The 16707-nt window shown below is 37.1% G+C and overlaps 1 protein-coding gene across 4 annotated transcripts in view; it reads left to right on the forward strand.

Annotated features, from left to right (window-relative positions):
• LOC118701528 (nipped-B-like protein) overlaps nucleotides 1-16707 on the forward strand; it is a 167396-nt gene that overhangs the window by 107943 nt on the left and 42746 nt on the right. For 3 of the 4 annotated variants that reach the window (XM_036406183.1, XM_036406185.2, XM_036406184.2), the window contains 4 exons: nucleotides 11750-11932; nucleotides 14671-14868; nucleotides 15015-15086; nucleotides 15171-15260. In XM_036406183.1, the coding sequence (XP_036262076.1) occupies nucleotides 11750-11932; nucleotides 14671-14868; nucleotides 15015-15086; nucleotides 15171-15260 (543 nt within the window). The remainder of the gene's footprint in view (nucleotides 1-11749; nucleotides 11933-14670; nucleotides 14869-15014; nucleotides 15087-15170; nucleotides 15261-16707) is intronic. The other variant, XM_054517780.1, reaches the window with a different exon arrangement.

The raw sequence follows: 16707 nt of genomic DNA on the forward strand, positions 1-16707 counted from the left end.
CACAGCTGAGCTACTCACCAATACTTTTTGGTGCAGCTGAAAACTAGACAAAAAAGGAGTGTAAATAAATTTTAAACATTTGCTTAAATCCTTCATGTATAGGACTTCTACAAAGACAAAATTGACAAAACTTTGAGAAAAATATATTACGAATATTAACTCATCAAGAAAACTTGAGTTCAGCTCAAATTTATTTCCGCAATAACTATCTCTTGATGCTGAAAGAGGCATACTGTTGTACTTACTGAAATCAGTGGGGCAAGCAGCTGTGCTGCTAGGAAATAACTGGAATAAAACCATATTTCCTGGAACTCAGATTGCTTAATACAGATTGTCCTTTTCTAAAGATAACCATTGGGAATGTCTGAATTCCACAAATCTGAAATTTGGAATCACTCTTATAGTTCCTGGTAGCAACTGAATTTGCATTTGGGAGGGCCAGAGGAATAACTCACTGGGCATCTTGCATGTGTATATACTACCACATGGATCAAGCATGTTAAAACTTTCTCTGAAGTCCTCTAGTAAATTATGCCACATTTCAGAGAAGTAAAGGATATATTTAGTGGTTTACAGCTGAAGTCTTTTAAGCTTCCCTTAAACTCTAAATTTAACGGAATTTGTAGAATAAACATCACTTTCATGAGAATTATACCATTTTCCTGATTTTCCTCTTTTCTGAGGAATTGGTGACTACCTCTTTTCAACTTAACAGTCTAGAAGAGAAGCTGGCTGTTCCTTGTGACATTAGAACTATTTAAAGATATGTTGGGTTTTCAAAGGATCCATTTTAATGTACTCTATGTTCATTTAGCTTTATTCTTTTTTTTCTCCTTTCTAGAATGAAAAATATTCAAGGTGTAAATATATATATATATATGTGTGTGTGTGTAAATAACATCAGTTAAATCCAATAGTCTGGGAAGATCTTGGTTTTCTAGCATGGATTGTTCCCACTTGCAGGGATTTTTTTAAGTATGGTGCATCTCTTCTATTCCAAAAAGTGTGCTGGGATGTGTGAGCATTGTACATACTCTCTGGGGCCTTTGGCTTTGATGTCAGTTTTTCAGAAGTAGATGTTGGATAAATGTCCTGGGTTGATAAGGAAGTGAGTTTTTCTGGAAGTTGTAGTCAAACCAATCAGTGGTCAGATTTGAATATTGGCACCTGGTGTGGCCACTGGAGACATGGATACGCTTCTGAGAACACAGGGGGTTAAAAGCAGAGAACTCCCAGGGGAACTCTCTCTTGGTTCTGGTCAGTGAAAGAGGTCAGACCTTCCCCTGCCCAGCTGCGGGCTGGGTGGGGGAGGGGAAGCCATGTGGCCTGGGCTGAGGTAGGCTGGAGCCCCTGCAGGACGGAGGGGTGGAGAAACACTGAGAGGCATCGGCCAGGTGCCCCCAGGAGAGAGAGAGTGGGAGAGAGCCTGTGCCTGTGCTTGTGCTGCCTTGAAATTTGAAAATTTGATACCATGTGCTGGCAGCATCTGCCGAGAAGGAGAAGGGGGGGGGGGTGTGCAGCGAGAAGGTGCCCGGCTGCCGTGGGAGTCCTGGGCAAGCAGAGCCCGAGATTTTAACCCTTTTCTTGGACAATGAAATCTTTGTGGAACATTAACCCTCCTAGAAGAGAGACAGACATGAAATAGAAGGAAATGAGCAAGTGTGGTAAAGGTCTGAGCAAGTGAAGGATGTCAGAAGAAGATGGGAAAGAATCTTAGGTGGGAGGAGATGATGGAGTGGCCTTTGGCTGGACTTTTTCTTGTACAGCCATAGACTGAACCAGTTTTTCCTGTAACACAGAGACTGCATTTAGGGGGCGTCAATGGCTTGAGCCAAGAGAGTGACCTGCTGCGGTGACTGACAGTGCAGGAGAGAAGTGAACAGAGAAAGATGAGAAGGGTGTGGTGGTGCTCTCTGGCTTCAGGGAAGATCTCTGTTCTCGAGACCCTTGGCCCCAGGGGAAGTGAAAATGGGGGGAACCTTTGTCCCAAAAGTGAGAAATCGTTGTTTTTCTTGGTACTTGGCAAAGCATCCTTAAAAGGGAACCCTATAAGCAGTTTTGGTCCATGAACAGTGGTGAGAGCACTGTACATAGAAGGAGGATGTCACGATGGCAGATTTTCTCCGGGTGGTGCCATGTATGATGTGGAAACATGAGAGGTTTCAACTGTGTTTCTTGGGGAAAACTATGGTACAAGAGAGGCTCCTCCCTCCCTTGATGAACTGAGAATTGATTATCTGAGGGGTGGTGATGAACTGAGGATTGATTATTTCAGGGATGGTAACTTGATTGAGAATCTAAGGTTTTGTCTCACTGTGCTGCTGTTGTGTTGGAAATTGCGTGGGGGGAGGAGGAATGTTTTGGAAGGTTTTCAATTTTAATTGTGTGTTCCTTTTATTATAGTTGTAGGTTAATAAAGTTTTTTTCTTTATTTCTAAGCTTGAGCCTGCTCTGCTCTGTTTCTGGTCGCATCTCACAGCACTCATTTGAGAAAATTATATTTTCATGGGTGCACTAGCATTGCGCCAGCGTCAAACCATGACAATAAGCTACTATTGGTAGATGTTGGATAAACTGATATCAGGTAGACAGAAGGAATTCAGCAGTTGCACACCAGAGTCCTTTCTTGTGTTGATCTGTTACCAGTACAATAGGAGACATTTTCAGCACACTGCTTTGCCTGGAAGTTGCTTGAATTATTTCCTATTTTTGTCTTTGCCACTAAGGTAAATATTTTGATTCTTGCTCTCACAGTTCTTAAGTCTTCTCTTGATACTAAGAGTGAAATTTACTTCCTGCACATCTACTTCTTAGCAGCTTGACCAAACTTGACCAAAAATAATAATTTCATTGTTCTTTGGTTCATCTGAAATATTTTGTTTTGTTTGCAGATTTAGGAGTGCATTGTTTACTAGTTCACTTTTGAAAAATTATTTTGGTACATGTAAGTGATAGAAATTTATTGCTTAATTTGTCAGAGCAATTTATTGAAAGTCTGAAACTGCCTTTGGTTCATGCGTAAGGATGATTGATCAGGTTCCTCTTATTTTTGGGAAAAGCTGAAGCTATTTTGCATAATTTAGTTTTGCAGCAATGAACTGCAATATGTAAAAATGTGGGCCGGCAATTTGTTTGATATTACAATATGAAGTGTTGACTTGTTCATGTGCATAAGTAAGTATCTAAATATGGATGTTATTTCTTGGCATATGTGCCGGGATATGTGATCAGAATTTTTTCTTTGAATTTTCTTCTAGACAAAGGGTAAATTTGGCAAAATACAAATAAGGGAAACCCCCACATTTGCTTCTGGTAAATGAACTTTTCTGTTGCTCGACATTTTCAACCATTTTAAGTGGCTGTTTCTGTGTAGGAAAATTTAAACTATTTACTTTAAACTATTTACTTGAAATTTGCAATTTATTTTTGCTTCATGGTAATATTACCAATGAACAGAAAAGAAAAAGATGAGACCTTTTTTGTTCTTCAAATTACCAAATTGTTGTTTGCATCAAATAAACGTTACTTAAATATGCTTATTGTTTAATTATCTTTTGAGTATATCCTGTAGTATTTTATATTAAAAGCTAAAATATCAGCAATTTTTTCTTCTTGCTGTTAATGTAATTAAGTTACTTTGAAGAAGTAAAACAAGAGTACCTTCATGTGATATTTTCAGTGATAAAGTATGAGAATCTTTCCATGATAGAGCAAGGTAAAAGCAGATGATGTGCCTATAGTCACAAAATGGATATAAATAATGAAATTTGTTTCGCTTGTTCTCTGCAAAGATCTTGGTTGTATTATACTGATTATATAGGAGTTTGATGAGAAGAAAAATTAAGGTTTGATTTGACTATATTTAATGAAGATCTTTTTTCTTGGGTGAGGCCCCATGGCTCAGTTTTTAAATTAATCAGAATACACGGTTGGGAAAATGCATGTTATAAATTTCAGATTACAAACACTAATAGCAGATTCATAAAAGTGAGGTTCTTTGTGCAGCACTGCATTTATTTAAATTGTTGATCTTGCTCCATTTTATTCTGAGTACTGCTATATTGAAATAGGAGTCTCCTCAAGCCAGGTCTCATAAGCTCTTGGAGATCTATTTCACACCCAAGATAGCTCAGCTACCTTAGAAAGCATAAAATCAGCAGGATGGCTTCTGTGGCAGTGTTGGAAACAAAAAGGTTTTAATAAAAGGCAAAATAACAAACTCTTTACAGAGAAAAACTGATCCAGGTGCAAGAGGCCCTCCTGCCCCTGGTAAAACACCTCACAAAAGCGATTAGTTTCTTTGTTCTCTTCTTTTTCTAGTGAATTGCTTAGGCAGGACTTTTTGGCTCCTGTCCAATTAGCTATCCTTAAGTTTGAGGTGAAGTTCCCTAGGCCTATGAGATGCCTTTTCACCTAATTGAGGAGAGCAACTTCTGAGCTTATTTCCTTTTTAAGGGGATAAAGGATAGTTTTGTCACTCTGTCAACAGGGGGCACATTCCTATACTATATTTTTTGTGAAGTATCTTGCAAAACTACTCTAGCCTTCTTTTATCAATTTTTGTAAAGATGAGAAGCCAAGGAATATCAATAAAGAATAAAATAACTTGTGGCTATAGTTGCTGCAGAAATCAGCTTGAGGAAATCATTAATATCGCTGTAAAGTGAGTTCTCATGTTTCTTGGCATCTTTGGAGAATATGTATTGGGTATATTCCTTGATCTTTGGATCCTTCAGGGTGCTCTTTGGAAATCTCTTCCCACTGTCAAAATTTTCTTTCTTCTAAGAGTACTTTGTGCAATTGAAAAATCCTTTTTGAATCTGTTCTGCTTAGCCATGGGTAATGATGACATCTACTACATCATAGAATTATTCCGTTTCTGTGTCCAGATTCTTCTCTGACCCACCAACCTGACTGTGTCCCATTTCTTAAAGTCAGAGCTAATGACTGGAATATAACCAGAGAGCTTGAACCTCTCCTCTTGCTTATCTCGAGGCTTAGAGCTTTCCCTTTGTGTCAGTATTGGGGTAGATGAGGAAAAATTATTTTGAAAGATGTGTTCAAGCAGGTTCTATGAAATCATACAGGACATACTTCCAAACAGTACTTCTCTCCCTCCTGCCAGGGGATGCTCCTGCCGTACTTTCCACACCTTCCACAAACCTTAAGGCAGAGAATGGGAAAGAGAAAAGTCAATGCATGACTACTCAGATTATTTTCATCAGTATTCATCTTGATGGTGTGTTTTAGCTGATGATATGGTATTGAGATTAAAGTGTAACTTTTGTCTTATGAGCAGATGTACTTTCCTCATGCCTTAAATTCCTTTTTGATAAAAGGATAGTGTTTTCTCTGTGTTTCCCCTTCTGTTCTTAAAAGTCTCCAGGGCATATAATTATTTGGAGTAGTGTGATGCTGGTCAGCAGGGGACTCTGATCACCACGGAGTGAGATTTAAAGACATAATGGAGCATTTTAAGGGAGAGCACAATGGAAATGATGAAATTAAATTTTCACACTAAGGGATAGCTGAAAATTTTCAGCTTTAACTTGTAAGCTATTCATCAATCACAGGTAGTCATGTGGCCCTTTGCACTGTACTACCTGCATGCTATACTGTAACAGTACTAAACTAGTTTTAAAGAGTGTTTATTTTCCAAACATCTATATAAAGCAGGGAAGTACTTTTATCCCCTCTTTTTTAGTTCTTAATATAAAATAGAACCTTATCTGCACAAGTGGTTGTAATAGAATTAAGCTGTGAGTCTGTGCTCTTGTAGTTACAATGATACAGCTATCCAAGAACAAGAAGGTGGCACTCTTATTATATAGTTAGAGTATATTTTATTCGATTTAGCAGAGTTTAAAGGTTTGTTGAGCTAATCCAGAAAGAAACTGCTTTCCTTCCTGTATATATGTCTGACATGGGACATTTTATCAGTGTAGTTACAACGATGACCCAAAATGACTTGAAAGAGTTAGAGAGTAACCTAGTCATACATAAGGGAGGTAGACCTAAAACCACTGGAACATCCTCTATCAAATGCTTGGAGAAGGCATGCAAGGTGAGTTTGGTATCTGGAAGAACAGCAAGACTGGATATACTAGACATTGGCAAAATAAGAAGAGTCCAGTAAGCATTTAATGTTTTCTGTGACTAAAAAGGAGTGAGGGGAGGGCAAAACTGAGCTGTAATATGTAAGTTTTTATTTTTAATGTCAAAATGAAGATGTGTGGCAATTCATTAATGTTGAAGTTCCAGAATGTAGGGAGTGGCTAAACTTAAATTTCTAAACACTGAGAAATACAAAATTAAGATTCATATCCACACCCCAAACAAGTGTCATTGTTCCTTCTTAAACCCTTGTGTGTTCCTTTCTATAATGTCTTGATATGTGGAAAATTTTGCACTTATTTCAAAGTAATCATATAAGCAAACTGATATGGATTGTTTCCACTGTACTAACCCTGTCTTATGGAAGTAGCAAATCAGAGTTTAGGTTTATAAATATTTTCGAATATTGATGATTTATCAATTAATAGGAAATTACAGCAAAATGTAAACCATACATCTGCTTTCCATAGTTTGAAAAGCAAAATAAATAATTACTGAGAAGATTTGGTTTTGATTTTATGGCAGGAACAGCCTCTCTGATCCTGGAAAGCTGACCTAAGCAGCAGCAAGCATCATCCCCTTTTCCATAGCTGCTTGTTTGAAGTTACCATGTCAAGTCAGGTGAAACTAATATGAACACACTAATTGTTATGTCAAAATATAGTTGTGATTTCCATACTGAATGGATCTAATAAATGTCCAAAATAATAGGGTTTTTTTGGTCATTTTTTAGGTTCAACCTCTCTTGAAGGCGTTCTGGTGATGGGTGCATCTGCCTGAATCAGGGAGATGTATTTGACTTCAAGGCAAAGCTATTTTGGATCATTCTAAAGATTAGATTTGCATAAATATTAGCTAGAGACTGTTGTACAAACTTGAAACCATCCATCAAGTTATGAACAAAAAGCAGTGCTGAATTTGAATTACAGCCTTGCCTTGCCATTGCTTTTCTAAGCCATACATGAAGAAGGGTGTTCTGGTTTGAAAGCAAAACCAGTGAGAGACTCCAAGTCAGAAATACCATTTATTAGGAAAAAGGAAAACCAAAATACATGCAATAATACAAAGGAAAAACCACTGACAAAGTCAGAATACAACCTGACACCCTGTTGGTCAGGGTGTTGGTAGCAGTCCAGTTGGATTGGTGGCTGCAGTCCTCCTGGAGTGGCAAATGTGGTTCTGTTGGAGCACTGATCCTGTAGAAATGGTGTAGTCTTCCTCTGAAGATCCAGTGGAAAAGACAGCCATTCCTCTGGGAATCCAGTGGAAAAGACTGACTGTTCTGTCCCAAATCCCAGATTATATCCAGGTGGGGATGCTTAGCTCCTCCCCCCTGGGCAAAGCATCTCACAATGGGCTGTTATCATTCTATGAGTCACGGGTGAGTCCTTGATTGCCCATTAAACAGAAATGGCTCCCTGAGGGAGTTATCTCTGAGTCATGTGGCAAGGTATTGATGGGCCCATTAAGAGGAGATAAGGAAAAACAATGCCCCTCCTGGTTTCAGCAGCTCTTGAGGATGGGAATAGAATACATCTTTATATTGTAACGTAGGACAAAGGGAAATACTATATCCACTAGACATTTGTAGAACTCTTTTCACTGTACATGGCAAAAACCCTTTGAAAAGCTTCCCAGATTAAAACATAATATGGGACGAGGTTTACAGACCTCATTTTTAGTTGAGTTTCTCTGGCTGGTTTTTAGCTGTATTATATTTTGTCAAGGATTGCTTGGTGAGCAACAAGCATCTTGATGGTTAGTGGATATTCACTAACAGCTGAAGATTCTAGAATATCTTCTCTAAGAAATCTTTTTATAATTGCAATAAAATAAAACCAAGCATATGTTCTTCCTTCAGCAAGCAACTAGTAAGTCATGAACAGCATTACATAGGTTTAGAAAAGCACTGAAGAAGTGGTTGTTGATATATGTGGTTCGTCAATATGAACTGTTCTTACAGCTACTCTGATTCATCCTTGAGTTTCGCTAATGTGGAGTTTATCAGCATTGTGATTCCTTACAGTGGAACAAAGATTTGGTTGTGATGGCATTCTTTGTGGGTTTTGTTTGTTTATTTTAATAGTAGCAGCAGCTTTGAGAGTATACTGAAATGATGTCTGAAGAACACTGATGCGTATAGTCCATTTCAGGCATACCATATATGCTGATCGTGCACATTGCAAAAATTTGAGTTGTTCTGTTGACAAGGAAAGTTTTTCAGAAAGTAGAGTAACAGGAAAGTAGGTACCAGCTCTTCACAAACTTATTAAACAAATTGAAAAACTTGAATTGATCATACATGTTTTTGTAGATGCCTTCAAATGGTTTTGTGGTCTATTGTCTTTCAAATGTTTTTGAACAATATCCTGTAAACTGAAAAGACATTAGTATGGGGTTTATAACCTAATGTTTGTTGCCATGTGACTGGATTCTTATGGTGAACTGGATACCTTAAGTATTTCTCTATTACTCTTTACAAATAGTACATTTATTATAAAATATGGAGCTATAAAAATGGAATTTAGTAAGATGTTTCTAGTGAAGATTGGGTTGCCCTGACTCAAAATAACATAATTAATAAAGTAAAATATTTTTAAAATCTTGACTGAAGTTTCACAGTATATAGTATCCCTGAAATTCTTCAGAAAGGACAGGGAGTCCTTTTCCATGTATATCAGAATTATTCATACATGTGCAGTCATGCTCAACTCCTGTGTACTGCATGAGTAAAACACTTTTTAGATTTGGTTATTTACAATCCTCAGCAGCTAAGGAAACAGCATTCAGCAGACTCATTCCAGGGAGCAATGTGACAAAAACACTTTATAGATAGATTATTGAGGTCTTTGCAATAATTTATTGTTCTCTTTTCTGCTATTCCCTTCTTTATTCCAAAAAGCTTTTCATATTCCCTAATAAAAGAAAAAGGGGGAAGCTTATATTGTCATCTGAAATATCTGTAACCGGAGAAAGTACAGTTTAAGCATTAGTTTAAATTATATTGGAGAACATAGAATACTTAGAACTTTGGAAAAGGAAATAAAGTTATTTTTCCAAATATTTACAGTACTTGCATTTTTATTTTTCATTTATGTATAATTAACACTGTGGTAATTGACTTATTTTTTAAGATTGAGTAGTGTTCTACCTCCAGAACAAAATCAATAAGGAAAGCAAGAATAGATATTCCTTGGAGGTATGAAAGTAGTAGCTTGTGATTTTTTACTTCTTGTTTTGGTGAGTGGGTCTTTTGGGTTTTCTTACTTTAAATATATCATTTTTTAGTCTTACCGATATGTTCTTTGTGCACAGTATAAGGAAAATAAGAATGAGTTCTGTTCTAACAGTTCCTCAAAATGTTCACAATCTTAAAATTACATCATTAAACATTCAGGCATAGTTTTAAAACTGAATTTGATATTGGATTGAATTAGAATTTGGTTATGGAACTCTTGCCAAGATCGGTATACAATCCATTACTGATTTGTTTCCTTTTCTTATTTCCTTTCCAAGCAATCTGTCTTACTAATTATTCTGGGTTTAAATTTACTTTTCATTGTAGACTAGGAGAGACTTAAAGATATATTTGTAGAAAAATACTCCTGCTAGTGTAAGTGCATCTAGCCCATCAAGCATTTAAGCATCTGTACGAATCATAATGCAAATTTCGTTCCTTTCCTTGCAGCTGGTTTTGCAGTATATTTCGCCAGATTTCCTATAGGCTTTATGCTCTTATGTATTGTCCCCCTGATTTCAATGAAATTACCGACAGTGCGTGGAGAACCCGTGTTAAAATAACCCAGGATCTGAGGCCCTCTAGCAATTTCACCTGTAGAAATTGTCTTGAACATGTATGTGCAAATTTTCCTCTAGTCTGAAGCTGAATATATGCTAACTCTGTTCAGACATTGCATAGGCATGCAAAGAGTATTAGTGTAGGGATACCACTGCTCAGACATGGCTATGCAGTATCCAGATTAGACCTGGCTGGCATCCAGTCAGCTGCCGATGCGCACAGAGGAACTGATCTGTCCATGCTGTCTTATTTCTGACAACCTTCAATCTAGTGCCCAATCCACGAAGACTAATAATTTCAAAGCGCCATAGTAAACAACACCGTGAAATGTTTTCTAGCATTTTTAAAAGCAATATTATGGATTTTAGAACTTTGTCAGGTGGTGACTATCAAAGGATGGAAATTAAAAGCAAATAAATGAGTGACTACAGCATGGGGGAAGCAGGAACAACTTTTGCTATCGTCAAATAACTTTTCCTACCTCAGTTTGAAAACTCCAATATTTTAAGTTAAATCCTTTTTAAAATGCACTTAAATGGGATGACTTGATGAATATACCTGAGAATTGTAGAAAAATAATGTTCTGATCATTAGTTTCATTGTAGAGATATGTGAAACCAGTAATATATGAGACTTTAAAAACATTTTATTACTGGAAGCTATTTTCTCTTATTCAGGCTCTTCTAATTCCAGTTCAAGTTGTTTAAAGTGGGGGAGAAACTAAACTTGGATTAGAAGATGGAATATTTGTCTAAAATTTGAAATAAATTCTAGAAAGTTATGTTAGTGATATAGTTAATGTAATTAAAAAGTGAATTATCATCCAGAAGATGATTTCTTGGAGAATTTGTGTGTGTATAGCAATTGGCAGGTGATTTTCTCTCTATTTCTTGGGAAGGAGAGAGAGGCACTTATGACAAAGGCATTTGTTCTGTTGTTGGAAAAAGGTTAACAGTTTAGTCCAATAATCTTGAAATCTGTGCAATATGTTCTTTGATAAATAAAGATATAAAACAAACCCCCAATAAATACTTCTGAATTAATTTGGTTTCCTTGTGTCACTTGTAAAATATTTTGACTGTAAATTCCTTTATAGTGACCATATGGGCCTAATCATAGTTTCAAAATGTGCTGAGAATCATGTGATGATATCTAAGTATTTACCTCTGTGGAAAAGAAAACTGATGTGTTTCAGCTTGCTGTTTTTCTATATTAAATGAAAATATTTCAATTATGTTTTGTAACAAAATCAAGCAAAAATTTGGGTTGCATTATAAAACTACTAATAAGAGGTAAGAAAAAAAAATCTGAAGCAGAGATTGAAATGTCAATGATTTTGTCTGTATTTAGGGATAAGACCCCACAGATTCTGCCACAGATTGTCAATAACTGCTGGAAATAGGAAGATTACTGTCTTGTGTGCACTAAACAATTTGAATGAGAATAAACAGGACTGTTAATTAGGCATAATGAATCCTTAAATTACATGCACTGTTATAAAACCTGCTGAATTCAGAGAATGAACCAAAATAAGACTAAATTTTGTGGAAATAGAGCAAGAATGTCTTTTTACAAAGGAAATTCACCAATTTAAATTTGTTTATATGCCTAACAAAATATTTTATTGAAGGAGATGTGTATGCAATATATTGTGTTAATTTCTACTTGCAGTGTGAACAATAAATGCAACTGTCAAATACATACAAGTAAGTATATGTCATTGCGCTAATATTTATTAGAGGATATACTTTAAGCAGTTCCTGAGAAAGGACTGTAGTGTTGAGCCTTTATTATTATCTTCAGGTTCACATTTGTTCTTCTTCTCTTCACTAATAGGTAGCATAGATCAGTCAGTATTAAAGGAATTACCTCCTGATCTCCTGGCAGAAATTGAATCCACCATGCCACTTTGTGAACGTGTGAAAATGAACAAGCGCAAACGTAGCACAGTTAATGAGAAACCAAAATATGCTGAAATCAGTTCTGATGAAGACAATGACAGTGAAGAAGCTTTTGAATGTAAGTAGTACATATAAGCCCCAGTGGCTGTTGAAATTCTTATATGTGGAGTAAAGTAACTTATGGAAAACTTTCACAGTAATTATATGCTTTAAGGGATTCTAGGTTCATTACATCCACTCAAGAGATCTGGTCATCTTTCTAAACAATTCATTGAGGACATCTGGGTTAAAATAAATTATAATATTTCTCAAAGGATACTGTAAAACTGAATTCAGGTAAAACAAGACAAAATGATCAAGAGAATGAAAGATCTGTGTGATGGTGTTCACAGGGGTTTTCGGATGAGGGAAGAGATGAGAATCTTGACTCCATGTTTCAGAAGACTTGATTTATTATTTTATTATATATATTACAATTAAACTATACTAAAAGAATAGAAGAAAAGGTTTCATCAGAAGGCTAGCTAAGCTAAGAATAGAAAGGAACGAATGATAACAAGGGCAGCTGTCTCGGACTCTCTCCGAGCCAGCTGTGCTGTGATTGGCCATTAATTACAAACAAGCACATGAGACCAATCACAGATCCACCTGTTGCATTCCACAGCAGCAGATAATAATTGTTTACATTTTGTTCCTGAGGCCTCTCAGCTTCTCAGGAGGAAAAATCCTAAGGAAAGGATTTTTCATGAAAAGATGTCTGCGACAGATCTGTGACAAGTACACCGAATAGATTTGTAGTGTTACAAATATGTATTTCAGAATTCTCTTGGTTGTCCAAAATTGAACTTTAAAAATATGGAACAGTTATTGTTATAGAAGATAAATTTCTTTGAGTATTTCATGAAGAAAAGGGCATTTCATTAAATTAAATTATGAGAATTAAAAATTGATTAAATCGCATTCAATCAGTGATAACTGTGTTATTGCATAAATGTTTGGCAAAGTTTAGAAGGAAATTGGATGTTTATATTCTGAGTAGTCTTTATGTATAAAAGTAATAGTAACTCTTTAATATTATTAGTACTTACATTTTAGTCATTTTTATCTGCTTCAAAATAAACTTTGTAGAGCAATAACTGATTGTGATTAGCTGTTCCCATGTTCATATTATTTGCCTTGCAGAGTCAGCACAACTGTAACATGTTCTATTTTGTTGTGCGGCATTGATAAACTGATCAGTTTAAATTTCTGCTGGAAAGCAATATTGGAAGTTACTTTTCTCATGGAGATATAGCTGGGGTCAGAATTTGTCCTACAGAGCATAAATTGATACTGATGATTTGTAAACTGCAGAGATAGATTTAATCTACCTCCACAAAATACTCCCTCATGGGGGAAAAGAATCAGTTGAAATGTGTAAAGTCTTTTTCCATAAACCCACTACTTTTCTTCTCCAGTATGCTCACTTCAGTTATCCCAGACAGCTCTTTGTTTCTTCAGTTGCAGTTAACTCTCAAACGTTTTAAAATTGAGTGTTAGTAGCTCAGGCCTTGTGAACACGACTGTACTGTCTCCAGAAGCAAGTCTGATCCATAAGCAGAACACCTCAAAAACATGAACTAAGTTATTACCTTTAACACTTGAACCACCTCTGCGCAGAAGTTTTCAAAAGTGGAAGCCCTCTAGGGTGCAGTGCAGAGCATTAGTATCACCTCTTACTCAATATTGGTTTCCTTAGTTCTGAGCCTGGGCTGACTATTGACTATATCCTGGTATGTTTCCTGTTCTTCTCAATAAACTGGGGTTGTGGAAAGAACTTGTCAATTCTGTTCCAGTTCTGTCTGAATGCTTGGAGCCATTTTGCTCAGAAACGACCCACTGTACAGTCATACCTCTCTAAACTTCAGGAGGCTTTGGTAGAGACACAGAGATGTCAGGGCTGCTATATGCAAGTTCACATGAATAATAAACTCTTCTAGTGTAGAATGTAATGTTTTGGAGCCATTTTGATCTTCATAGCAAAGTCTGCATTAGACATCTCCTTGCTTTCCTGTTACCTTTGATAATGGAGAGTTGGCTGATTTCATGGATGAAATTACCTCCTTTCTCCATATCCTTTTTCTATTACATCTTAGCACTCTTTGCCCTTCAGGACTATATTTGAAAACAAAGAAATCTCCATTCTCCTCTACACACACACTTTATTTCCACCAAGTTTCTGGTTTTGTATAGAACATTTGTCCCAGTCTTTCAACATTCAATTGTGCGAGGCTTTTTGGTCCTAACTGAAAACTGATTTTAATAACCTTCTGTGGTATATACTTGCTGCATGGCCCAGGATTGTGACTGCAGCTTTCTCCTTTACACTGAATCTCCTGCAATATATATCAAGACAAAATTTTAGTTGTCTTGGCAGAACAGAATATCTTTAAGTAACTAGGTTACCAAGTCTCATTGGAACTCACTGTGTTAGATGGGCAAAGCTATCACTGAATTGGAACATGGACACCAGATAATAGAATTTAGACAACCTTAGTGTTCTGTTATGAAAGGATGCAACTTATTTTGATTTATTCTACTTTCCTTTGTGTAAAATGGCAAATGCCCTGTAAATTTTTATTTTTAAATGTTTGCTCATCTTTCCCAGTTTTAGGTATTTTTTTCATGTAATTCAAAATTGTTAGAATTGTAGAAATTGTTAGAATAATGCCATACCAGATTTTTATACGATAGTTTTAGAGTGTTTGCTTGTTTTACAGAACATCTATATGATAGTATTTAACTTGCAAATGTATAATTTTTAGCTATTAAAAGTAGAATTTTTGTCCTTATAATGAAAATGCATTTTATTTCTAGCTTCTCGTAAAAGACATAAAAAGGATAGAGATGAAGCTTGGGAGTATGAAGAACATGATAGAAGAAGTTCTGGTGACCATAGGAGAAGTGGTTATTGTCATGAAGGAAGGAGGACTTCTGGTAGTGGCCGTTATCGTAATCGCAGTCCCAATGACTCTGAGATGGATGATTATTCTCCTCTTCCTAGCCTCAGTGAGGGTAACTGATGGTTTTAAACAAATAATTTCTTCCATAATACTAGCGCATTTTAAAGGATATGTTAAACATTTCAAAATAACCATCTTTACATGTAATATTGAATATAAGCATAAAAAGTGTAAACAATCCTTTATTCTCTTAATTAGTAGCTAGAAAAATGAAGAAAAAAGAAAAACAAAAGAAGAGGAAAGCTTATGAACCTAAACTAACACCTGAAGGTAATTTTAGAATATTTATTTTCTATAGTTTGTATTTTATGGTTTGTATATAAAATAATTATATATACATTTCTTTTTCACCAGAAATGATGGATTCTTCTACTTTCAAAAGATTTGCTGCTTCAATAGAGAATATTTTGGAAAATTTAGAAGACATGGATTTTACAGCATTTGGTAATATGCCAAAAATTTTCAAAATGCTTAATTAAAAACACAAGAAAGGAATTTGCATCTCCGTATTTTCAAATTTCCTTCTTTGTGATTTAATAGCCTGTGAAACACCCTGTGGTATACCACATTTATATGGCTTCTACCTTTAGTGGAGGCCTTTACCTTTCCAATTTCATTTGCTACTACAGGAAAAATATCCTTCCTCACTGCAGAATCCAAAAGGGACATAAATCACAATGAGACAAATAATAGTCTCTTGGAGTGGAAAGGATACCTCTTTGGGACATCATTAGGGTATCTTCTGTCAATTGTATCTTTGTAAAGAATGCTAATGTAAGATGGCTGGATGCCAGGCACCCACCAAATCCTCTCTCTCACTCCCCTCCACAGCTGGACAGGGGAGAGAAAATTCACAAAGGGTTCATGGGTTGAGATAAGGACCTAGAGAGATCCCACATCAAATACCATCACGGGCAAAACAGGCTTGAATTAGAGGTATTAATTGAATTTATTGCTAACAAAATCAGAGCAGAATAATGGGAAGTAAAATAAGACCTTAAAAACACCTTCCCCCCACTTTCTCAGATCTGCCTCCTCCCTCCCAGCGGCACAGGGAAACAGGAATGGGGTTTATGGTCAGTTCATCGCCCATTGTTCCTGACACTTCTCAGGGACAGGAGTTGGAGTCCTTCCCCTGCTCCAGCATGGGGTCCCTCCCATGGGAAACAGTTCTCCATGAACTTTTCCTACATGGGTCCTTCCCAAGGGCTACAGTTCTCCACAAACTGCTGCAACATGGATCACTCTTACATGGGGTTGGTTTCAGGCACAGCCTGCTCCAGTGTGGGTCCCTCACAGTCACAAGTCCTACCAGGAAACCTGCTCCAGTGTGGGCTCCTCCCCCCACGTGTCCGCAGGTCCCTGCCAGGACCCTGCTCTAGCACAGGCATCTCACGGAGTCACAGCCTCCTCTCAGGCATCCCCCTGCTCCAGCATGGGCTTCTACACAGGCTGCAGGTGGATCTCTGCATCCCTGTGGCCCTCCCTGGGCTGCAAGGGCACAGCTGCCTCACCATGGTCTTCCACCATGGGCTGCAGGGGAATCTCAGCTCTGGCACCTGGTGCACTTCCTGTCCCTCCTTCTGCACTGACCTTGGTGTCTGCAGAGTTGTTCCTCTCACATATTCTCACCCCACTCTCCTCTCACCCCAATTACATCTGCACAATAACTTTTTTTTGTTCTTAACTACATTATCCCTGCGGCATCACTGCCATCTCTGATTGACCCAGCCTTGGCCAGTGGCAAGTCCATTCTGGAGCCAGCTGGCGTTGGCTCTGTTAGACATGGGGGAAGCTTCCAGCAGCTTCTCACAGAAGCCACCCCTGTAGTCCCCCCGCTACCAAAACCTGGACATACACACCAAATACACCGGTAATTTCTGAGGCACAT

This window comes from Molothrus ater, chromosome W (genome assembly GCF_012460135.2).
Source record: "Molothrus ater isolate BHLD 08-10-18 breed brown headed cowbird chromosome W, BPBGC_Mater_1.1, whole genome shotgun sequence".
NCBI lineage: Eukaryota > Metazoa > Chordata > Aves > Passeriformes > Icteridae > Molothrus > Molothrus ater.